This window comes from Dromiciops gliroides, chromosome 1 (genome assembly GCF_019393635.1).
Source record: "Dromiciops gliroides isolate mDroGli1 chromosome 1, mDroGli1.pri, whole genome shotgun sequence".
Taxonomy (NCBI): domain Eukaryota; kingdom Metazoa; phylum Chordata; class Mammalia; order Microbiotheria; family Microbiotheriidae; genus Dromiciops; species Dromiciops gliroides.
This window is the reverse complement of record NC_057861.1, coordinates 28,394,086-28,418,729: the sequence shown is the minus strand read 5'-3', so window position 1 is coordinate 28,418,729 and position 24,644 is coordinate 28,394,086. Positions and strand designations below refer to the sequence as shown.

The 24,644-nt window shown below is 44.1% G+C and overlaps 1 protein-coding gene across 1 annotated transcript in view; it reads right to left on the bottom strand.

Annotated features, from left to right (window-relative positions):
* The window catches only part of ATXN2 (ataxin 2), a 114,942-nt gene extending 93,480 nt beyond the window's left edge, over positions 1-21,462 (bottom strand). The window contains 1 exon segment of the mRNA XM_043979162.1: positions 21,020-21,462. Coding sequence (XP_043835097.1) covers positions 21,020-21,279 — 260 coding nt within the window. The 5' untranslated portion in view covers positions 21,280-21,462.
* Positions 21,463-24,644: the final 3,182 nt, after the last annotated feature.

The following is a 24,644-nucleotide window of genomic DNA, read 5'->3' as shown; positions in this document are numbered from 1 at the left end:
CCAAAAGAACAAACTGACGGGGGGGGGACCCACAAAACAACACAGTCTAATGAGGAAAGACAAACACCTGACAAACTGGGGGGGGGGGAGGGGGGTGTCCCTGCACAGGGGGCATGATGAAGTCCAGAATAAGGCAGTCAGGGTGGGAGATAATGAGATACGGTGGGGGGAGAAATCATGGCATTTAAAATAAAGCATTCTAGAGAGAGGATTCAGAAAGAAGGGCCCTTAAATACCGTCTAACCCAACTGTCCTAGGCATGTACACTCGCGCACACACACACATTCTCTTTCTTCCTCTCTCTGAAATGGGGGATCTGGAAGTCCCTCTCCATTGTCCACCCTATTCTTTCCAATCAGAGAGAGTGAGGGGCCTTAGGGGCAGAGGGTACTAAGAAAGTGTGAGTTTCAGGCCTGATGTGATCTTGGAAGATGATAAAATTCTGATGAAGGATATTAATGTCCACATAAGTCTAATTTGAAAGCAGCTGGCAAAAAAAAAAAGTGTTCTATTATCATTTAAGGATTACAGAGAGGGGGCAGCTAGGTGGCACAGTGGATAGAGCACTGGCCCTGGAGTCAGGAGGACCTGACTTCAAATCTGAACTCAGACACTTGACACTTACTAGCTGTGTGACCCTGGGCAAGTCACTTAACCCCAATTGCCTCACCAAAAAAAAAAAAAAAAAAAAAAAGAATTACAGAGAAGCAGAGGGTTAAATGATCCCTGAACACAGTTGAAGCAGATTTCATATTAATATACATTTATCTACTCAGTTCAAACTACTGAATCAGGACATTTAAAATAAAGCTTTCTAGAGAGAGGATTCACAAAGAAGGGCCCTTAAATACCGTCTAACCCAACTCTCCAGTTTCCTAGTTGAGGAAAACTGAGGCCCAGAAAGAAATAATAATGTGACCTATGCAGTAAGAGGTAGGGTTTGAACACAAGTCTTCTGACTCCATATCCAATGCTCTTCCCATTCACTCATGCTGCTTGCTTTTACATGCTATGTTCCCCTGGTTTGAAATCCACTTGAGAGGAAAAATTACCCTGAGCATCCAGATCTCTCTGCTATGTCAGTACTGGCTCTGTGGTCACTCTATGGATCCATCAAGTGAACACCCTCTCTATGTGGTCTCCTGTGTTACAAACACGTCTTCTAGCTTTCTGTGGCCCACTGGTCCATAAATAGTAGACATTTAATAAATGTTTGTGGACTGACTGGAATCTACACAGCATTGCTACTGACATTTTCTTCTTTTATCAACTATCACCTTGCAGAGATCTGTATTATGAATGGATCTTCCTGATTAGCTGTTTGTAGTGGTTAATGTAGGAGATGAGCTGATTAATTTTGCTGAGTTTCAGCATCTTAACCATCATACGCTGATATGAAAATGAAATTGCCAGTCTTCAAGCACTACCTACCATCTACTATGCAGATTATATTAAAATGCTTTTCCCCACAAATTTATGTAGAAGATATGCGTTTTGATATGTGAAGATCCAGAAGATCCAGGGAGAAAGTGGATGGGAAAAAGTATGTTTGACATTTTTTTTCTCAAGTCTTTTTGCATTGCGAAAAGAAGCTATCATTTTCCCAACTCCCTTAACAGAACCAGCGAAAAGTCATTCCACGGAACTCATACTATATGGTCTATGTAAACAGAGTCTAGGCTAACTCATTTTTGTGACTTCTATACTACTTAAAACCATCAATGGAATTAAAAAATCTTAATTCCTCAGCATTCTGCTGACTGTATAAAACCTGAGTACTATGCCTTCACAGGAATTCTGTCATGAGGCAATACTGACAATAAAGTATCTTTAGCTTCTTAGGACAAAGTTGCCAAAAATACCTCCAATCAATTAGCAATTAAGTCTTTACTGAATACCTATGTGCTAAACAACGTGTTAAGGTACTGTGGGAATACAAAAGAAAAAGACATCAGGAATCCTACCTTGGAAAAGTATATCTTCTAGCTGGCAAAACAAAGATAATATAAATAAAATGCACAACGTAAAGCGTGATAGTACAGTAAAACTAAAGGTTGGCATTTTGTCAGTCTTTTCAAACAGTGCTAAGAAAACCATTCCTATTTTTTCAGTGCCTTAGCTGGAAGAGATCTTAGAGATGACCTATTCAAATCCTTCAATTATGGGTGAAGATAAGGCCCAGAGAGCCTGACTTGTTGCCCACTCTATCCTAGTCACACAATTCCAACCAAGGTCTTCTGGTATCTAAGTCTAATACTTTCTGTTCGGTGCCATGCTACTTCAGTTCTCTTAGTCCCTCTTCCTGTTGTTTTCTCCAGTTAAAGATGTCTCTGTCCTTATTAAACTGAAGGAGGGAATGGGGAAGAGTTCCTTGAAAATGTCTTTCCTTCCCTACACTTTATAGGGTTAAGAAGGAATGTCAGAGCTAGAACAATCCTCAGACTATTCAGCAGTTCCTATCAATCAATGAACATGCCAATAAATAGCCATGCAATCTTATATAAGTTGGTTAACCAGTTCAAAACTTAGTTTTCCTAATCTGTAAAATGAGAGAGTTGGACTGAATAAAAATCTCTCACTTCTAAAGTACTTTAATGTTTACGAAATTCTTTCCCTAGAGCACCTCTAATATATAAGTATCATTATCTCCCCCTACAAATGAAGAAACAAGATTGAAAGGTTAAGTGATTTGCCCATGATCACAGCAAGAGATGGGGGCAGAATATGAGCAGATGTCTATTCACTTCAAGTCTAGCCGCCTTAAATGATCCAAGGCTCCTTCCAGATCTAAAAATACCAACAGCAGAATCCACACCTGTCATTTCTCCCTTTCCAAAACAAAATCACCACCTAGTGGTGAAGAGGATAACTGCAGACTCTGCCCTGCACTTAAACTGAAGAAAACAGTGACTCTGATAGTCACTATTCAATTTCCAAGAATTCTTAAAGAACAGGCTTGCCTCAAGGTACTATGGGGTATGATAGTATAGAACCACTACACAGGAGTTGAGATAAAACGAGCTAAATGAGGGGAAGAGTAGGCAGGGAAGGTTTCAAAGAGAACATGCTGGGCTTTAGCAAATTTGGATAATCTGGTGAAAGGGAACACCACAAGTAATGCCACCAAGGAGAAAAAGAACATAAGTAACTCCTTCATGTGTGGAGGATACACTGAAGAGAATTATTATGGAAAAGTCTTATGGAAAGTCTTCAAAGTAAAATATGCTGTCAGCAAACAAGAAAAAATACTTCACATAGCCAATAAAAGAAATACAAATTCAAACAAAGTTTTCACCTCATCCCCATCCAAATGGCAAATACTGTGAATTTTGGAGGCTAAAGAAAAACACACGGGGCAGCTAGGTGGCGCAGTAGATAGAGCCCTGGAGTCAGGAGTACCCGAGTTCAAATCCAGCCTCAGACACTTAACGCTTACTAGCTGTGTGACCCTGGGCAAGTCACTTAACCCCAATTGCCTCACTTAAAAAAAAAAAAAAGAAAGAAAAAGAAAAGAAAAGAAAAGAAAAACACACACTAGAGCCCTGTCTACAGAACTGTAAATTGGTGCAACCACTCTGGAAAACAACTTGAAACTATACTTTTTAAAAGGTCACTAAACAGTACATTATATAACCTTTGACCCACTGACACTACCACCATGTGTGTACCCTACCACCCAAGAAGGACAGTGGCAGAAAGGCCCTATCTGTATTAAAATATTAACATCATCCCTTTTTGTAGTAATGAAGGAATAAGTTAACAGATTCTGGTATGTAAATGTAACGGAATATATCACTTTAGAATGGGCAATACTCTAACTTTTTTTTATCTGCTAGCCTCTCACCCACCTCCCAACCTCCTTTAGCACCTACAAAGAGAAGCACATAGTAGGGGGTTCAATAAATCACGATGTTCCCTTATCTCCAGATGGTTGTGGGGTCTAGGGGAGTAAAAAGTAGCCCTAAGCACTACTCTTTTCTAGCCAAGAACAGACAGCTCTCAGCAGAGAGCACTTTGAAAAGGAGAGATGTTGTATTCCTCTCTGTGCCACCCTCAGTGCCCTTGCGCTACACAACGAGTAGGTTGGACAGGACAGCTGCAGAAGCCCTTTCCAATTTGAGATGCTGTGGTTGTTAGATGAGTGAATACATGCTGGGCCAGGCTGACAGGGAGGGAGTGGGAATGAGGCAGATGGAATTATTAGAGTCCAAGTGCCTGATTTTTCTTTGCATCTTTTTCCCCATAAAAACAATATTATGACTTTTTCCTATAACATTTCCAGAATGTAAATAGCTAAAGTCCAAACTGGTCATAATATTTCAACTAAAGCAAGTACCTTCCACTATTTTTTTTTTTGGTGAGGCAATTGGGGTTAAGTGACTTGCCCAGGGTCACACAGCTAGTAAGTGTTAAGTGTCTGAGGCCGGATTTGAACTCAGGTACTCCTGACTCCAGGGCGGGTGCTCTATCCACTGTGCCACCTAGCTGCCCTTCCTTCCACTATTTCTTACAGTTTCTCTCCTGCTTTCTTACCACTAAGTCTGTTTTGGTTTTTTGGTGAGGCATTTGGGGTTAATCGACTTGCCCAGGGTCACACAGCTACTAAGTGTTAAGGGTCTGAGGCTGGATTTGAACTCAGGTCCTCCTGAATCCAGGGCCAGTGCTCTATTTACTGTGCCACCTACACCTAGCTACCCCACCACTAAGTCTGAACACACACTTTTCTCCACCTGAGAAAGTCAGTAACTAGCCAGCTGTTTGGCCTAATTTCATTCACTGAAAAAGTGAATGAAGATACAACAGGTGCCTCTTGTGTGCCAAACCCTGTACTAACCTAGGAGAGTAAAACTCAGGTAGCCCTTGCCTTAATAAGAGCTTACAGTTTAACAGAGAAACAAGAAACAACAAGTACCAGAGGTATCAAATAAGGTATCAAAACAGACTCCCCAAAAGTATGCAACGGAAAGGCAATGAGCTCAAAGAGTGACTGAATCAAAGGTGGTTCCCAAGGAGAGGAAGAGACCAGACTTGAGTGAGCTCCAAGAATGGACAGAAATTCAAGTGAGTGACAATGGGGAAAGCAAGCCTGAGGACAGAGTGAGTGGCTCAGAGAGAAAGGACCAGAACTGAGGCAGGAAAGCCTTCAGAGGGAGGGTTTAGGGTGACGGTCAAAGCCAAGCTAGATGTGGTGGGAGCCAGGGAAAAATCCTTGAACGCATCTATTCTGAAAAGATTGGCATCATCTCAACAGTCACCCCTGTAAGGTTTGAAATGTAAGAATCATTCCCATTTTCCTCATAAGGAAATTGCTGAGGAGGAGAATTAAGCTGCAGACCCCGGAAACCACATCTCCTGACCCCAAATACAGGGCTCTTTTTGGTATATGGGCCAAATCTTGGATCACTCTGGCAGCAGGACACAGAGCAGACAGGAAGAAAGCAGAGCGCAAAAGACAGGAGGCTGCCACAAAAATGCCGAAGAGCAGTGGTGATGAGGGCCTGGATCATGACGGAAGTGGAAATTGAAGGAAGAGACAGCACTACATAACCGTGAGGGAGAAGAACGATTTTAAGTTCCTCAAGTGGAGACAGTTTTGGAGGCAAGAATTAGGGTGCAGCGAGGGGGCGCAGTGGATAAAGCACTGGCCCTGGATTCAGGAGTTCAAATCCGGCCTCAGACACTTGACATTTACTAGCTGTGTAACCCTGGGCAAGTCACTTAAGCCTTATTGGCCTGCCCCCCCAAAAAGAAAAAGAAAAAAGGAATAATTAGGGAACCCCCCCACAAAAAAGAATAATTAAGAAGACAGACTGGTGACCCAGCAGGAGAGTGACCCCACAGAGGTCGTTGAAGATACAAGTCTGAAATCAAAAGTCAAGACTAAATGGAGAGACAGGAGAGCATAGGGAGAGGAGGGAGGGCATGCCCTTGTCCAATGCAGCCATGAGGGAGCCTCGTCAGCCTTGGTCCGACCCCCTTTCATTCTTCCTACAGAAGGCTCCCTGAAGTAGCAGTCCTGGGGAACGATGACCCTGACTCAGGAGTCACAAGACACAGCCAATGGCCCTTCCCATGGCCATCAAACACCAGCATTTGCTGGCCCTGTGTGTGTTGGGCTTGACACCAAGCCTCCATTTCAAATCATCTACTGTGACCTTTCAATTGGTTAGTCTTGAAATAACTATTTTCCTACTCAAAGCAGAAATCCCTTTGCTAAGAGCCCAGGATCACTGATTCAGAGCTGGAAGGAATGTTCCACGTCACACAGTCTGTGCCTGAGTGTCTCCTGTGATGAAGAGGCCCATTTCACTGACTAGTGAGTATGAAGTTCAAATCTTGTCTTGTGATGCCTACCTAAGCAACCCAAAGCAAGTCACAGAACAGCACCTCAGAGTTGGAGGGGACTTTAGATATTACCTAGCCAAAGAAGCAACCCCCTCCCCCACAAAGAATAACTCAGCTTCCCCTTTCACATAACAGGATTGGGATACAGAACAGACCTCCAATTTCATGAATGGATTGAACTCTTGGTTCAGGCCTCCTTCCCTTCAAATTACAAGAGGTGTCCAGAGCCCTGAGAGGTTAAGTGACCTGTCTAGGATCACAAAGACAGACTAGAACCCAGGCTCTGGCAGCTGCGTGTTACAATGGAGAGAACACTGAGCCTGGGGTCAGGAAGATATGAATTCAAATCTGACCTCAGACTTTTACTCGAAGTGTGACCTTGGGCACGTCTCTTTGAGTCTGCCTCAGCTTCCTCAACATGGCAATTATAACATCACCTACCACCCAGGGCTGTTGTGAGGGGACCAAATGAGGTAAAATCTGTGACGCAATCAGCACAGTACTGGCGTGTGCTAAGTGCTTTCTAAGTGCTTGTTTCCATCCCTCTTCCCTTCTCCCTCTCTGCTATTCTACACTACCTCTCATTTGATAGTCTTTCAAATAACTGAAAACAACCCTGAAATATTCCAGCGTCCTCTCGGCTAGAGGCCGAACATTCCCTGTTTACATCCCAGATGTCTTAGGGTGCTTATTTTTTTAGTTGGACAATGTTCTTCAGGAGTTAGGAGAAGGGAACAGCTAGGTGACACAGTGGACAGAGCAGAAGGCCTGGAGTCAAGAGGACCTGAGTTCAAATCTGGCCTCAGACACTTGACACTTACCAGTTGTGTGACCCTGGGCAAGTCACTTAACCCCAAGTGCCTTGCAAAAAAAAAAAAAAAATGAGGAGCAGAAAAGCACAGTGGAATCAGGAAGGCCTGGCTTCCTATCACAACTCAGCTCTGTGACCATGGGCAAGTCATTGGCCTCTCTTGAGTCTTAGTTTCCTTCTCTATTCATGAGAACATTCCTGCAGTTGGATGAGATTCAGAGCAGGAAGGAACCTTGGTGGTTACCTAGTCCCATCAACCCCCTCGTTTTACAGATGAGGAAAATGAGAATGAAAGCAGGCAAGTGGCTTGATTCAGTCACACAGCTGATTTTTAAGTACAGAAATGTAATAATGGGCACAGCTGAAACTAGCACTGGGAACATGGAGAGGAAGGTGTAACAAGACTTGAAAGGTAAGAAAGGGCCAGATGATCAAGCTCCTGTAGTGGACCATGAGGGCAGCCCAGGCACCTGTGCAAGTGATCTTGCTTCTAAGAAGAAAGACAGGCCTCTCCGCTTCACCCATCCTGCTGACTCCCTGAGATGTCCACGTCTCATAGCTCAGTCAACACACCAGACTCCACGCATACAGAAACCTGGCAAGCTTACCTTCCAAGTCATTAAAACAAATAGGTTGAGCAGGCTGTGGCCAAGCACAGAGCCCCGGCCACTGGGAGCACCCACAGTAGCAGTATGGACGCACAGATACAGATCTAGTTTCCTCTCGCCACCAGCTGAGTGTTAGGAAAGCTAAACAACACAAGCGACTGCCGAGTGGGACGAATACAAATCTCAGGCTTCAGAAACATAATCAAAGCGGCTAATGAAAAACTCTGGGACAGACATTACAATCTACCTGTAGATTTTAAAGCTCTTCTTGTCCATCCCAAGAGAATAAAGAATAAGGTCTTATGTTCATGATGCAAATACAATTCTCACCAACATTTAAAGCTTCAAGGACGCTAAGTTGCCAAGAATAGGAAAAAAAAACCACAATTGTCTTCTACTCTCAGTGATCTGAACTGTAAATAATTTTAATATAAAATGCAAAGGAGAGCTGATAATTTACAAACCTGAGTTCAAATCCGGCCTCAGACACTTGACACTTACTAGCTGTGTGACCCTGGGCAAGTCACTTAACCCCAATTGCCTCACCAAAAATAAATTAATTAGTTAAAAAAAAAAACTGTGCAAAGTGCATCATATGCATTTAGGGTCACCTCAAGATCTATTTGCTAATTACTTCTTTTCCTCCTTTTTAGTAAATATTGTAACTCCTGTCTTTGTTAAAGACCAGCAAAGGGAATTAGTATGACTAGGATCAGCCTCAGCCAGATGTGCTAGATCTTGTTTTTTAAATCTCTTCTAAATCCTACACTACTGTCAGGCCACCCTAGCACAGAACTGATAATGAGATCTCCAAGGCTTGGTCAGTGGAGCCCGAGTTGTGTCCCACTAAGCAAGGGGGCTTTTAAACCAAACCTGTTTAGGAACTGTACATCACATTTTAGTAGCAGTTTAAGTTTCAAGAGCTTCACCACCAGACTGACAACCCCCGGTGTTGCATTCTTCACACTCAGCTCTTGAAGACTTATCTACTTAGAGAAGAGTGAAAACAAGAGATTTCCTAAAGAACTGGAATTATGAGCTGTTTTTTTTTTTAAGCTGTTATATCCTGTACTCCCTAATAGTAAAAAGGGCTAGATTAGGAACCTGAGAAATTGGTTTAAATCCTAAGTTTGCCACCTGTTACCTGTATAACCTTGTGTAAGTGGTTTCCTGGGCCTCAGGACTTAATCTTTTTTTTTTTTTTTTTGCAGGGCAACAAGGGCCAAGTGACTTGCCCAGGGTCCCACAGCTAGTAAGTGTCAAGTGTCTGAGGCCGGATTTGAACTCAGGTCCTCCTGAATCCAGGGCTGGTGCTTTACCACTGCGCCATCTAGCTGCCCTCAGGACTTAATCTTAAAATACAAGTTTAGTCTAGATGACCTCTAAGGCTCATTTTATTTCACAGATCATAAATTCACACCTGGAAAAGGCTTCAGAAGTCTAGTTTAACCCCCTCATTGTACAGCTAAGGAAATTACATAGCTGTGCTAATAAAGGCAGCAGGTGCGAATGCTAGGCTTGGAATCCTTTTGTTCTAAATCTATGTAGGATCCTGCATGATGCTTCAACTGCAGTATGAAAATTTTCACTAAGAACTAAGTTCCCTCATCTATCAAATGAGGGGCACTAGATCTCTTAAGTACTTTCAAAGACCTATGATCCCATTAACTGGGATTATGGCTTTCACTGACGCTTTTTGACAATGGACACCACTCAACACTAAACCACAAACTGTATGGGATCTGTATGGCCTGTTTATTTCAAAAGCTTAATATAAATTATAATGTAACTCTAGCTATCATAGAATTATCTGCTATTTCTATTGCCTGGAAATTTACATAAACAGATGTACTATCACAATTCATCTTTGACATTTTTGTTTGTTTGGAGTGAGGCAATTGGGGTTAAGTGACTTGCCCAGGGTCACACAGCTAGTGAGAAGTGTCTGAGGCTGGATTTGAACTCAGGTCCTCCTGAATCCAGGGCTAGTGCTCCATCCACTGCACCACCTACCTGCCCCCCATCTTTGACATTTTGCTAAAACCTTCAGAGCAATTAAACATTCAAATGAAGTTGTAACAATCCAGGACTCATTTTTTCCTAGATAAATGTTTGGGTATTAAGGTGGTAACATACAAGTGGTGCTGGTCAACTTCCACCATGGTTGTTCCTAATATGTTGGTTTATATTTATGCAAATGCTCTAGTATCTTTATTGAACTAAAGGTTGAAGGGTGTCAAGAGGCAATATAAAGAGCATCAATCAGTCATGCCTGAATTTGACATTCAAAGTTATTTAAATGTTGGTGGAACCAATCTAGCATCAGGTAAATATTAAAACTGTCAAAGAAAAAAAAATACCATACTGTGCAATTGTAGGCACACAAGCCTGCCAGGAACAATTTTTATTAGGTTATCATTATTCTAATCCAAGTATTGTTCTACTTAGAAAAAGAACTGTCTCAACTGACAAAATTCTCTTCATACCTTTGGACATCTCTTCGACACACAAGTCATATAGAAGTTGCAATTTACAGTATTCTTAAACCAAGAATATTTCACAGTTAAGAATGGCCCAGGGGGCAGCTAGATGGTGCAGTGGATAAAGCACCGGCCCTGGATTCAGGAGTACCTGGGTTCAAATCCGGCCTCAGAACATTGACACTTACTAGCTGTGTGACCCTGGGCAAGTCACTTAACCCCGCCAAAAAAAAAAAAAAAAAAAAAAAGGACTGGCCCAGTTTAGGTAACAGTTCCTTTAAGAGTTGGCTTCATCAAACAGAATAATAACCATCTAACTTTTGGTACACTGTCAGAGAATCATTTTCTGAAAACCACTCAATCTCTATGACCACTTCCTTCAAGAGTTCTTTCCAGGGGCAGCTAGGTGGCGCAGTGGATAGAGCACTGGCCCTGGATTCAGGAGGACTGAGTTCAAATCCAACCTCAGACACTTGACACTTACTTGACCCTAGGCAAGTCACTTAACCCCAATTGCCTCAACACCCCCCCCCCAAAAGAGTTCTTTCCAGTTGGTCAAAGGTGAACTTAAGTAAATCAGAAGACTTTCTACTTCCCTCAGATCAATATCCTAATCTCTTCTGGGGATAGGGAAAAACAAAGACCTTAACCAGATTGATTTCAGTCTTAAGCTCGTTAACTACCCTTAATCCATCTGGGAGCTTAGCTTTCTTTCTGAACCTTTTATACACTTTCCTAAAAGAAAGCAGTTTCTTTCCTAATATTTCTAAAAGGAAGAGGATTTTTGTTTGTATCTCCAAAACTGAGGCAAGTTTATCTAATATTCAAATGAGAATTGGTCAAGCAAGTACTAGAGTCAGAGGTGAATTTGAAACCTAACTTTATTACTTCCTACTTGTATGACCCTAAGCGAGCCATTTAAAGCTCTATGCATAAGTTTCCCCATCTGTAAATAAGGAAGTTTTACTATATGATCTCTGCTGTCCATTCTAACTCTAAATTCATTAGTTCTATGTAATTATATATTTAGTAGGAATACCATATTATTTACTTTTTATCATACACATTTTGTGCCTTTGCCCAAATAATAATGAGAAATATAAGAAAATATTCATAGAAATAGTTTAGTGCAGACTTGTGTTCACAAATACATATTTCACATAGGACAGGGCTTATTTTTTTCCACTTGTGACCTCTTTTCGCTTGAAAAATTTTACAGGACTCTGGGTATCCAAGTACATAAAGTAGGTATACATAACCTTTTTTTTTCTTTTTTGGTGAGGCAATTGGGGTTAAGTGACTTGCCCAGGGTCACACAGCCAGTAAGTGTTAAGTGTCTGAGGTCGGATTTGAACTCAGGTACTCCTGACTCCAGGGCCGGGTGCTCTATCCACTTCACCATCTAGCTGCCCCTATACATAACCTTTTACTGTTGCCAAATTTTTTGCAAGCCCCATACTCAGTTACTTGACCCCATATGGGTTCCCGCAGTTTTAAGATGCTTTGATCTAGGAAAAATATATACATGGAAAAGAAAAAAATCAAACTGTGTGAGTTTGGACATGTCAATTATCTTCTCCAGGCTTTTATGTTCTTCACTAAAAAATGAAAGGTTTGACAAGTTTCTTTCTCAGGATACTACTTTATAAAATGATTAGTCTATGGGTATTTAAGCACCGGCCCTGGATTCAGGAGGACCTGAGTTCAAATCTGACCTCAGACACTTGACACTTACTAGCTGTGTGACCTTGAGCAAGTCATTTAACCCTCATTGCCACACAAAAAAGTAAATAAATAAACAAAAAAGATATGAATCTTAAAGGAAGCACAGTTTCATACAAGGTAAATGGTTAAAAAAATACCTAAATAGAGGGCAGTTAGGTGGTGCAGTGGATAAAGCACAGGCCCTGGATTCAGGAGGACCTGAGTTCAAGTCAGACCTCAGACACTTGACACTTAAGCTGTGTGACCATGAGCAAGTCACTTAACCCTCATTACCCTGCCCTACCCCCCCCAAATCACAAAGAGTTGGACACAACTGAAAAACTACTGAACACAAAAGAAATACCTAAATACTACACTAAAAAGTGGCGGTGTCCATGGCCTGGGTGCTGGCAAAGTCCCCAGTTATGGGGGTGAGTCTGAGGGATTCAGCCAGGGTGGCAGTTAGAGGGAAGCCCACAGGTCCTGGAGCACCAGAAGCTATACAATATGGCACTCTACCTTGAAAGAGACCAGAAGGTTGCTTATGGAAGTGGGTGTTAAGGAAGATTTAGAGTTTGTAAGGTATTGTGAAATTATGTGCTCTGGCTGTTTCTTGTGGACACAATCTCAAATGAGCAAACTCAAAATTCAAATTATGTCCAAATTGTTCTCTAATTTATCAATAATGTTGGAACAAATTTGCATTTTCAAAACAAGTATTATAGGAGAACTGACTGTATAACCCTATTTTACAGATGAGGAAACAAGCTGAGAAAGGTTATGCCGTGCCCAGGTCACTCAGCTAGAGGCTAAGGTTAAGATCTGAACTCAGATCTTCCTGACTCCAAGTTTGGTGTTCTATCTACTGTACCACCTAACTATACTTCTCAGTGAGAACAACCACCCATGCTATTTGATCCCATCCCTTCCCATCTCCTTAGGGAAACTGCCCCCACTAATGCCCCCTTCCTTCTTTAATCTTCCTTTTCTCCCCTTCTACTGGCTCCTTCCATCTGGGGCCTGCAAACATGTGCAGGTTTCCCCCCATTCATAAAAAACAAACAACCTTCATTTGAACTCTGTTGTAACCATGACCAAGTCTGACATTATGATGAGAAAATGTACCTTGTCCCTTCCTTGCACGAGTGGGAAGGCTACGGGTAGGGACATATGTGGAACAATACCTATATTGTCAGATTTAGTCCAAGTTTGGGTTGTTTTAGCCCCATTGCTCTTCCCCTCCTCTCCTTTTCTTTTTTTGATTGTTACAAAGAATGGCTTACTGAGTAGGAAAAAGGGATGTATGTGTTCAGAAATAAAGATGATATAGAAACAAAAGACATCAATAAAAATGTTTAACCTTCACTTGACCCTGCCCACCCCTGTTTTGAGGTCTCTTTTCCCTCTTCCTCTTCTTTTACAAAGCCAAGTTCCTAGAAAAAGCTATCTCTACTCCTTGGCTCTACTTCTCCTTTCCTTTCTTTCTCCAATCTGACTTTGGACCAGAACCCTTCACTTAATTAAAATGGTTCTCTCCACAGTTACCAACAGTTCCTCAATTACCTTTTTCTTTTTACAAAGGGATATATCACTGGATACCAGTGATAGGAAGGAAATATTCAGAAATGTGAACTAATGAATGGCATGTAAACACAAAACATCAATAAAAATAAGATAATTTTAAAATAAAGTTAGCCTAGTAAATTTCCAGTGATAAAAATGAACTTTAATTGTTACAATACAAATTATTTTAATAATGTGGTTTAAACTTAGCAGGTTCTCTTCTTAGAGGCTACTGAATATCTGTCATCTAGCCAAAATGAAGAATAACAATTTTAAACAAAGGTGCATATAAAGCTGGACTTCTCAATCAAGGTATAAAAACTTATCACTACAATAATAAATCTTCCACAACTGTAGCTCAGCCTATCATTCCCTGATAAGGAAGGGAACGAGTATTTAAGTGCCTACTATGTACCAAGCACTGTGCTAAGGGCTCTACAAATATTGTTGTGATCCTCACAACAACATTGGGAGATGTTATTATTTCCTCCCTTCCCATCCCCCCCTTTTACAGATGAGGAAACTGAGGCAGGCATAAGCTGAAGTGACTTGTCCAGGGTCACACAGCAATTAAGTATCTGAGGCAGGTTTTGAATTCAGGTCTTCCTCACTTCTAGCCCAGTGCTCTATCTTTTTTTTGATGGATCTATAATTCCACTGGTTTATGTAATGAACTCCAGTAAGAAAATTCCCTCCACCAATGAAGTCTGGCTGGCAACTATGAAGCAATTTATTAGTTTGGAGAACTAAAATGTTGTTCAGTCATTTCAGTCACGTCCATGACCCCATTTGAGGTTTTCTTGGCAGGGATACTGGAGTTGTTTGCCATTTCCTTCTCCAGCTCATTTTACAGAAGAGGAACTGAGGCAAACAAGGTCAAGTGACTTGCCCAGGCTCACACAGCTAGTAAGTGTCTGAGGCCAGATTTGAGATCAGGTTTCCTGACTCCAGGCCTGGCACTCTATCCACTGCACCACAAAGCTGCCCTAAGACTTGAGGCCCAGAATACTTGTACAACTAGTAAAATGTTAGTGTTAAAAAGCTGGGGCTTTGTTTTAGGAAGGATTTTATGGTCATTAAAGAATTACGCAATTTCCCAAAGGTAACCCAATCTTCTCTCCTGTTTATATGGAAGATGTAAACACAAACAAGCCAGACTTTCCAAATAAAGTGTCCCAAGCCTTATTATTACTGTTGTTATTTATTAGAGCTTCAATTCAACACTATTTCCTGGATGAAATAACTATGGTTCCTGATTTTGATTTTTTTAATACACAGCAAACCAATCCAAATTTCCATTTTGGTAGATGAACATGCAAACTGATAAATGCGGAGATTGTTACTTATTTGCAGTTTCAGTTTAGCAGCTTTGCTTGCAAGCCAATAAACAAAGAATGCCAAACACCAATCAACAAGCATTGAAGGGACACTGAAAATACAAAGACAAACTTAACAGTCCCTGCCCTTGAGGAGCTCCTATTCTGTTGAGTGGACCAAGGATTCTCCAATAGTCAAAGATCTGTGATTCGTAGGACAATGATATTCCCTCCAACGAGAGACTGAATCCTATTTGTGCTTGCCCTTCCCATTCAATTTCTAGTCCATATCCTTCCACAATCTTCCCACAAGATGTCTACCCAATGTGCTCATGACTCTCCTCACTTTCTCTTGACATCTCAAGGAAATATGAGCCACGTGGAATATCCATTTTTATCTTTCCTTACCATGAGACATCACTACCATGTCCTCAATCAAACTTCTCTTCTGGAAAACATCCTTTATTCTGGTTCTTCTTGGTAGCGCCATATTTGTTCTGTATCACAACCTGCTCACACCCACCAAGCTCCTTTCCACTGAACCCTACTCATTTCTAATTCCCCGACTCCCAGCCAAATATCCCAACTAGTGGAATGCTGGGATCGTCAAGGTGAGGCTTTGTTTCAGGGAAAAGATCATGATCGTTAAAGAACTGTTTGACTCTAGGTCCAGCTCCCCTGACCACTTGCGGTGCCTGTCCTCCAGATAATGATGGCTGCTGAGCTCAGTGCTCTTCTCCAGTCTCTATTATCTCACCCCGTGATCTCATCGCCATGATCTCTAGATTAATTATCATCTCTCTGCAGAGGATTCCTAGTTTGTAGACCCAGGCTAGAGTCTAGCTTCAATCCCAGAGCTACAACTCAGCAAGCCTTAAGACATTTGAACTCTTTATCTTTCCTCCCCAAATCTTCCCCAAATCCAGAACTTCCCTACTACCATCAAGGAACCCACCATCCTGCCAGTCACTGAGGTCTGTCCTCCTTCACTTCTCTCTCTCTCTCTCTCTCTCTCTGTGTCTCTCTGTCTCTGTCTCTGTCTCTCTCTCTGACCCTCCACACAGGCAATCTTGCACTTTCTCCCTTCACAACATCCATCCTATTCTTCCCCTTCTCTCCATTCCCAGAGCCACAACTGCTAGCGTTCAGGTTCTCATTACCTAGGGCAGATTGGCACAGTGGATAAAGCACTGGTTCTGGAGTCAGGAGGACCTGAGTTCAAATCTCACTCAGACACTTACTAGCTGTGTGACCCTGGGCAAGTCATTTAACCCTGATTACCTCAAACATCCAGTTGTCCTGAGGTATATCTTACCACTGGATCCAGATGGCTCCAGAGGAGACAGTGAGATTGGTGGTTCATGACCTTGCACCAGCCTCCCTCAGTTAAATCCAATTCACCTCCTGCTGTTGTGGTTCTCTTTGAGAATAAGGGACAAACAACAGTAACAACCTAGGAAGGAATACTGCAATAAACCTTTTGACTGGTCTCCCTGCCTCCACTCAGCTACCAAAGCCCAGATCTGACAATGTCATCATCCCTCTTCTCAATAAACTCCACTGACTCTCTACTTACTACCTCCAGGATCAAATTTAAAGTTCTCTATTTTGTCTTGACAGTGGATAGAGCGCTGGACCTGGAGACAGGAAAACCTGAGTTCAAATCCAGCCCCAGACACTGACTAGCTGTGTGCCTTAGGCATGTCACTTACCCTAAATGCCTGTTTCTTCATCTTTAAAGTGGGAGTAAAAGAGCACCTACTTCCCAGGGCTTTTGTGAAGATCAAAGGATACAATATCTGCAAAGCATTTAACATAGTGCCTGGGTACAAAGTAGGTGCCTAATAAATGCTTATTTCCTCCACCCCTGTTGCCCTCTGTGAACACTACGCCAACCTCCTTGCTGTTCCTCCCTCACATCACATTCCATCTCTTGTCTCTGCGCTTTTTTACTGTCCATCCCCCTTGCCTGGAATATTGTTCCTCCTCATCTCTGACATCTCTGGCTTCCTCTGGTTCAAAGGCCACCTTCTATAGGAAGCTTTATCAGAGCCTTCCTTCTTCATTCCACCTACCTGAACTATCCCCTTAAAGATATATATTCTGTAGGTACCTGGTTTGTATCTACTTATTTACATGTTATCTCCCCCATTAATAACAAGATAACATATCGTCCTCACAAGCACTCTGGGAGGTAAGTGCTACTATGAACCCCATTTTACAGATGAGGAAACTGAGGCAAAAGGCGGTAAAGTGATTTGCCTGGGATCACATGCATAAAGTACATAAGGCTGGATTTGAACTCAGGTATCCCTGCCTCCAGGCCTGGTGCTATACCCATTGTGCCCGTCAGCGGCCATTACTAGGTAATCTCCATATGGGCAGGGACTCGGTTTTTGACGTCTTTCGTATACCCATTGCTTAGCATGGCACCTGTCACACAGTAAAAGCAAATAAATGCTTGTGGACTGAGCGCATTGTCCACAATATGGACCAAAGTTCTAAGGACAGCCAACAGTCTTTTTTTACTTGGTGAATCCACTAAGAAACTTGGCCCATAAATGTTTTAGCTCCTTTCCCAATTGTGCACAATGTAATTTCTAGTTGCATAATATAGCATACCTATAAATTTTGTTCCATTAACATTCAACAATTATAGCTATGCTATATTATTCTGTTAAGAGAAACATCGACATTCCCTAACCCTGACAAGTGGTTCCATTTGTATCCTTCACTAAGTACCAGTGAATTTTTGACTAATCTTTACATCTGAACACTATGCAAGCACGTAAGCTACAACCATTGGCATGGCACCTTAACATTATCCATGGCAAATAATGTAGCATGCTTTACCCATGTAGAGTAAAAGTCATGAACAACATAAGCAATTTTCAGTCATTTTTAAAGTTGTCTACTTTAAATACACAAACTTCACTAACATTTACAAAAGAAAAAGTAAAACACAATCTTCTAACTTGCTGGGACACTTCTTAGCTTTTACTTTTGCAAGTCCCTAGGAAAAGGAAGCATTAAAAGTACCAAAGACAAAAATCCACTCAAAGAAAAGATGCTGTATGCAAAGGGATCTCTAAGCCAAACTACTTGGTATACACAAGATTACTGTGCCCCTCATGAAAAATCCATCAACCCCAGGGGTTAGCATTTTAACCACTTAGCTGTCTCAGGCATGCCAGGAATTATAAAAAGACTCTCCCTTGAAAAGCTTCAAATCAAGTCCAATATAAAACAAAAAACTACTTGCTGGTGGATTCTCGCTACTAAAAAAAACACCTTGAAATGGAAGAGCAGAAGTAAAAACATTTCCAAGGACCTTCAAACTTCAGTGTTCCCAGAGACTTTCACAGCACACTGGGCATCCAGAAGGCAGTTACTCTGCCAACTTGAAGAATAAAGCCTATGCCCTTTGACACAGAGAGCCCACAGCCAGGCATATACCAGAGAGGTCAAACAGAAAAGCAGTTCCTATAGTCACTAGCACTTTTTGTGGTGGCCAAACAATTGCAAAGTGGCTGAACATTAATTGCGAAGAATTTAGTGAGCCGATATATTAATGTAGTGAAGCAATAATGTATCATAAGATAGAATATATATATATATATATATATATATATATATATATATATCACAAATTAAAAGAAATATGGGAACACTTCTAAGACCAGAAGGGAACAAGCATTTATCAAGGGTCTCTATTATGTGCTACTTACAGGTACGACTTACAATTAACTCATCTGATCTTCACAATCACCCTGGGAGCTGGGTACTATTATGCATGCCCATTTTACAGATGAGGAAACTGGGGCAAATAGAAGCTAAGTGCCTTGCCAGGGTCACACAGCATTTAAGTGTCAGAGGCTGGATTCGAACTCACATCTTGCTTGACTCCAAGCACTCTAGACACTTCATCACCTGGGGCCTTTCTTTCAATAAATTCTACTGGCTCCCTATTTGATCCTCCGGGATCAAATATAAAATTCTGGGTGGCTTTTAAAGCCATTTACAAGTTGGCCCCTTCCTACCTTTCCATTTCCTTATGCCTGACTGCCTTCCACATACTCTGAGATCCAGTGGCACTGGCCTCTTGGCTGCTCCTCTGACAAGACCAACTCCCCACCCCCACCCAGTCTCCAGACTAGGAGCATTTTCTCTGGCTGTCCCCCATGCCTGGAATGCTCTTCCTCATATCTACCTCCTGGCTTCACAGGCTTCAAATCTCAGCTAAAGCCTCAACTTCTGCAAGAAGCCTTTCAAAGCTTTCCCTCTGAAATTAGGTCCAATTGATCTTGTATACATCTTGTTTGAACGAGAGCCTTAAGAGCGGGCACTGTCTTTTGCCATCTCTGGATCCCCCAGTACCCGCCACACACCAGGTACTTAACAGTTACTGTCTAAGGGTGTGTAGAATGTTGCATACTCTCTAAGTAGTCACTATGACCCCTGGTTCTTAATAACATGGAGAGGGGGTGGTGAGGGAGGAGGCATGGATTAAATGTAGTAAATGACTGATATAAATGCAAAAGGCATCAAATTTTTAATTAAAAAAAAAAAAGAAAGCCTATGGAACCAGTAAACAGGCACTTAATCCTGAACATATCGGTAAGTACTCAAATAACCATTTTGATTGTCCTTTCCTGTTTTGAAATTACACTATAAAAGATTCTGCAAACTACTCAAAACCCATACTAAAGAGAAGCCACCTTTTATGTGCACAACTGTAGTCAGCAGAACAGGGGTCTCAGGCAACAAATAAAAGGGACGTTTAAGAGTCTACTGTGTGCATAGCATATTGTGCTGTGAAGAAACACAGTGCAGTAGAAATTAAAGCCTTCCAATTAAAAACAAATAACCTTTTTTTTTCAAAAATGATGTTCTCATTTTCATAGAAAGTATACTATAATCTACTCATTGTCATACTTTGCCTTTTTACTTACTATGCATAAAGGTCAAACTTAGGTGATCTTTTCAACCATGGGGCTGTCTTCTCCACTTTGACTTCCAACTTAGGGATATGAACGAGGAATAGCAAAACAGCTCTAGCAAATTTTATTTGATTTCTGGCTATATAAAAAGACTCAGATGATACTGAAAATGAAGGTGATTCTAAAAGTATCAGTGTTAAGAGGCCGGCAGCAAGGATCCTTGGGACAACATGGTCCAAAAGAAACCTTAAGTAGCTCTTGAAAGGTCGGGGACCAAAAGGGCTCCGAAGATTAAAAAACGCGCTTTCAGTCATCCTGGGCCTTTTTTTAATCAGACGTGAAGGCCACGGCGGGGGAGGGTCTGCAGCCTCCGACTCCCCTAAGAGCCGCTGCTCCCGACAGCAGCAGGGAATCCAGTCCACTAGGCTTCTCTACCTGCTGCGGCCTCCCCACTTCACCTGGAAGCGACCTAACAGAATGGGGGGCGGAAGGGCTCCGAGCTCCCCCGGTCCCGCCTCGGAGGCCCCGTTACAGCGCCCGGCCGCAGGGGCTCTTCCCCATCTCCCACCTAGTCGGGCCCCCGGGAGGGGGCCGCAGGCTGCTGTGGGTCTGCTATGAGGAGATTATCTGGCAACTTTCAAGCAGCCGAGCCCCACTTTCCCCAAGTTTCAAGAGCCTTCGGGGTCACCCCGGAGTAGCTGCTGCCTCATCCACTGGACTTGGCCTTTATCTCTCCCCGAACGTCGGAGGGCTCGGGGGCTCGTCCTTTTCCCCGGAAGGGTTAACGAGGAAAAGGGGTCGAGCCGAGGGACTGCCGGAGTCCGCGAGTGGCGCCGTACCGGCCCAGGGCCGGCCTCGGCTTCGGGCCACGACCGGTTCTGCCCATCGCGGGGAGCCCGCTCCATTCTTCGCCAGACCAAGATGTCTCCTGCAGGCTCGGCCAGTGCCAGCCTAGGCCCGGGGATGACCAGGCGCCCCCAAGGGGCCCCGGGTGCCCTTGGGAGGCTCGGGCCGCGGGGCCACGACGGAGCAGCCGCGGACGTCGCCGGCCCACTCGGGTGACCGAAGCCCCCTCCCCCATTCCGGGGCAGGACCGCGGGCTCGAAGCGGCCCTGGGGGGCCTCCTGCGCAGCTTTTCTACGCCCCCTCAGGGGGCGGCTGCGGCTCCCGCACCCCGGAGGGCCCGGCCCATCCCCCCGCCCGCCCAGGGCCGCCCCCCTCCCCTGCACGCCGGGGGGTCCCCCGCACCCACCTGCCCAGGTTCTGCCGCCCTCCGCCGGCCGCCGAGGCCGAGGACGTGAGGCCGCCGGGCTTGCGGGCGCCCCCGGCCGCCGCCGCCGCCGCCGCCGCCGCCAGGGCCCCGGGCGTGGGGGGCTGGGCCGGAGCCGGGGGCTGGGCCTGGGCCTGGGGCAGCGCCGGAGCCGGTGGCGGCGGCGGCTGCGGTTGCTGCGGAGGCTGCGGTTGCTGCGGAGGCTGCGGCGGCTGCTGGGGGGGCTGCGGCTTCAGGGACATGCTGCTGACCAGCCCATACACCGGGGGCCGAGCCGGGCCCGGGCGCCTGACGAGAAGCGAGGCCGGGGCCACGGAGCAGGAGGAGGCCGAGGCCGAGGCCGAGGTCGAGACCGAGGAGGAGGAGGAGGAGCCGGCGGCCGCGAGCCCGAGGGAAGGGAAGGGGCGGGGTGGGGAGGGTCGGGGGCGGGGAAGGCCGCCCGACCGACCGACGACACCGAGTTGCCGGGAGCCGCCGCCGCCGTTGCTACCAAAACAGTCAGAGGCGGGCGGAGGGAGGAGGGAGGAGGGAGGGACTGGCCGGGAGGGGGGAGGGGGACGGGGGCTCGGAGGGGACCTGCCGCGAACAGAACGCGGGGGGGTGCCTGGGAACAAGAGGCGGCGGAAGGATACCTTCCCCAGGCCGCGCGCCCTCGCGCGCTCCCCTCGTCCACTGATCCTGGAAAGGAGACACACCTCTCCTAAACCCGAGGGCCTGGTGACCCTAGAGGAGGAAAGAGTTGGGGAGAGGCTGTTCCCTGCAGGCAGGTAAGGGGGTGATTCAGGGAGGTCGAGCCCAGGGGATTCTTTGCCGGAAATCGGAGGGGCCGGACCGGAAGAAGAGCGTGAGGCGGCGACTGCGGCCGGAGCTGAAGCAGGAGCTGGAGGGGCGCACGTGGGGCTCCCGCGGACCCGGCCGGCAACCTCAGAGGGGGCGGTGCCAGAGAGGGGCGGTGCCACATGAGGCCCCGCCTCTCGGGCACGAGCCGAGCGCCGGGGAGGGGCCGGGCTCTCACCGCTTGACCCCGAGCTTGGGCTGGGGTTAGAGGACACTGGGCTGAGGAGGGAGGGCCCGGAGCCCCGAGGGATGTCTAGGGGAGCACCAGGCGGGACCCAGGTGTAGATTCGGAGACCGAGCCCAACCTGTTCGCGTTACACTTAAGGAACTGGAGGCTCTCGGAGAAGGGCAGTCACTTGCCCAAGGTCACACGGGGAGATAACGAGTCCTTGAGGCCGCTGGGAAGCCTTTGTATCCAGTGGCTTTTCCCCTCATTGTCATGATAATTAGGGGCATCTTCGAGGGGCCGACGGAGACTCTGCAGGGGCCCGCGGGTCCAGGCACAAAGCATTTATTAAGCGCCTGCTATGTGCACGTGCTGTGGCAAGAGCCAGGGCTCCAAAGACGGCCTGTCATCTAGTTTATTCAGTGCCTCCTAGGGGCCGGGCACTTTCGAAGGGCTGTGGGGTCCAAAGAAAGGCTTTGAGCACTTATTAATCCACTACTGCTAGGGATACAAAAAAAGTCAGCCACGAAGCATTCATTAAGCACTTACTATGTGCCAGACACTAAGCTAGGCACAGGCTACAGAGAAAGGTAAAAGGCAGTCTTTGCCTTCAATGAGCTCACAGTCTAACGAGGGAGACAACATCGAACACCTATGTACAAAAAAGCTAGATCTGTAATCAATTGGCGATAATCAACCCTGTCATCGAGAGGGATAAGGAAAGGCATCTTGCAGAAGGTGGGATTTTAATTGAAACTTGATGAAGGCCAGGAAAGGTAAATGCTATTTCTGCCCTCAAGAAGCTTACATTCTAATGGAAGAGACAAACATGAAAGGTTTTGTTGTTCATTTGTTCCAGTTATGTCCAAATCTTTGTGACCCCATTTGGAGTTTTCTTGGCAAAGATACTGGAGCGGTTTGCCATTTCCTTCTGCAGCTCATTTTACAGATGAAACAGAGGCAAACAGGGTTAAACGACAGGGTTGTCTCACAGCTACAAATGTCTTGGGCCAGATTTGAACTCAGGAAGATGAGTCGTCTTGATTCCAGGTCTAGCACTTTATCCACTTGACTCCTAAGCTGCCCCCAAATAACTTAGTACATGCAGGATGTATACATGGAAAGTAAAGCAGAGGGAAAGACACTAGCAGCTTGTGGGGGACCAAGAAAGACCTCTGAAAAAGGTAAAGTTTGAGCTAAGTCTTGAAGGAAGCTAGGAGGGAAAACAAGGTTCAGGCTAGCAGAGCCAATATTCCAAGCATGGGGATGGAGAATGGGAAATGAATTGTCCTCTAGTTGAATATCTAGACCAATCTGGCTTAATCATAGAGTGAGTGGAGGAAGTAAAGTATAAGATTTGTTTCCTACTAATGCACTGTTGGTGAAGTGGTGTACTGATTCATCCATATTGTAGAGCAGTTTGGAATTATACCCAAAAGGCTATAAAACCATATATACCCTTTGACCTAGCAATACTAGGTTTGTATCCCAAAAGAGATTTAAAAAACAAAAAGGAAAAGGACCTATGTGAACAAAACTACTTATAGCAGCTCTTTTGTGGAGTCAAAGAATTGAAAATTGAGGGGATGCTCATCAATTGAGGAATATCTTAACATATAATTATGATGGAATACTATTGTGCTATAAGATGATGAGCAGGATACTTAGAAAAAACCTGGAAAGACTGATGAACTGATGCAAAGTGAAAAGAGCAGAACCAGGAGAACGTTATATATAGTAACTGCAATAGTATATGATCAACTGTGAATGACTTAGCTATTCTCAGCAATACAACGATCCAAGACAATTCTGAAGGACTTATGATGAAAACAAAAATGTTATCTACTTCTCCAGAGAAAGAACTAATGGAGTCTAAATGCTTTTCTTTATTTTTTTTTGGTCTGTTTTCTTTCACAATGTACTATGGTAGAAATATGTTTCGCATGACTACACATGTATAACCTATATCAAATTGCTTGCCTTCTCAATTTGTGTAGGAAGGAGAGTAAGAATTTGGAACTCAAAAAATTTTAAAAACGAATGTTAAAATTGTTTTTACATGTAATTAGGGGAAAAATAAAATATTAATTTTTAAAAAATCATCTCCCAATAGAATGTAAATTCCCTGAAGGCAGGAACCTTTTTTTTTTTTTAATATTTGAATCCACAAACCCTAGCACAATACCTGGATCATAGTAGGTATTCAATAAAGGTTGCTCTCTTCAGAAAAGTAAAAAAGAACTAAGTCTACTCCTAAATACAATCTAATCTAAGTCCTATTCCTGACCCACCACAGCAGTGTGTACTTGGGTGAGACATAATTTCTCAGTGTCTAGGCAACTCTTCCTGAGAGGATAATTTATGAATCTTACCCAGTCTATGTGCATAGTTATTTGCATATTATCTGGTCCGTTATAATGTGAGCCCCCAAAGATCAGGAGATCACCATCTTTTTGTCTTTCTTTATATCCCCAGAGTTTAACACAATGCTGATAACTTAACAGGAACTTAACAAGTGTTTTATTCAGTGACTAGTCTTCAGCAATGAAAAAATGGTTCCACACCAGTGCAATCAGTCAATCAGCATTTATCAAGCACCTACTG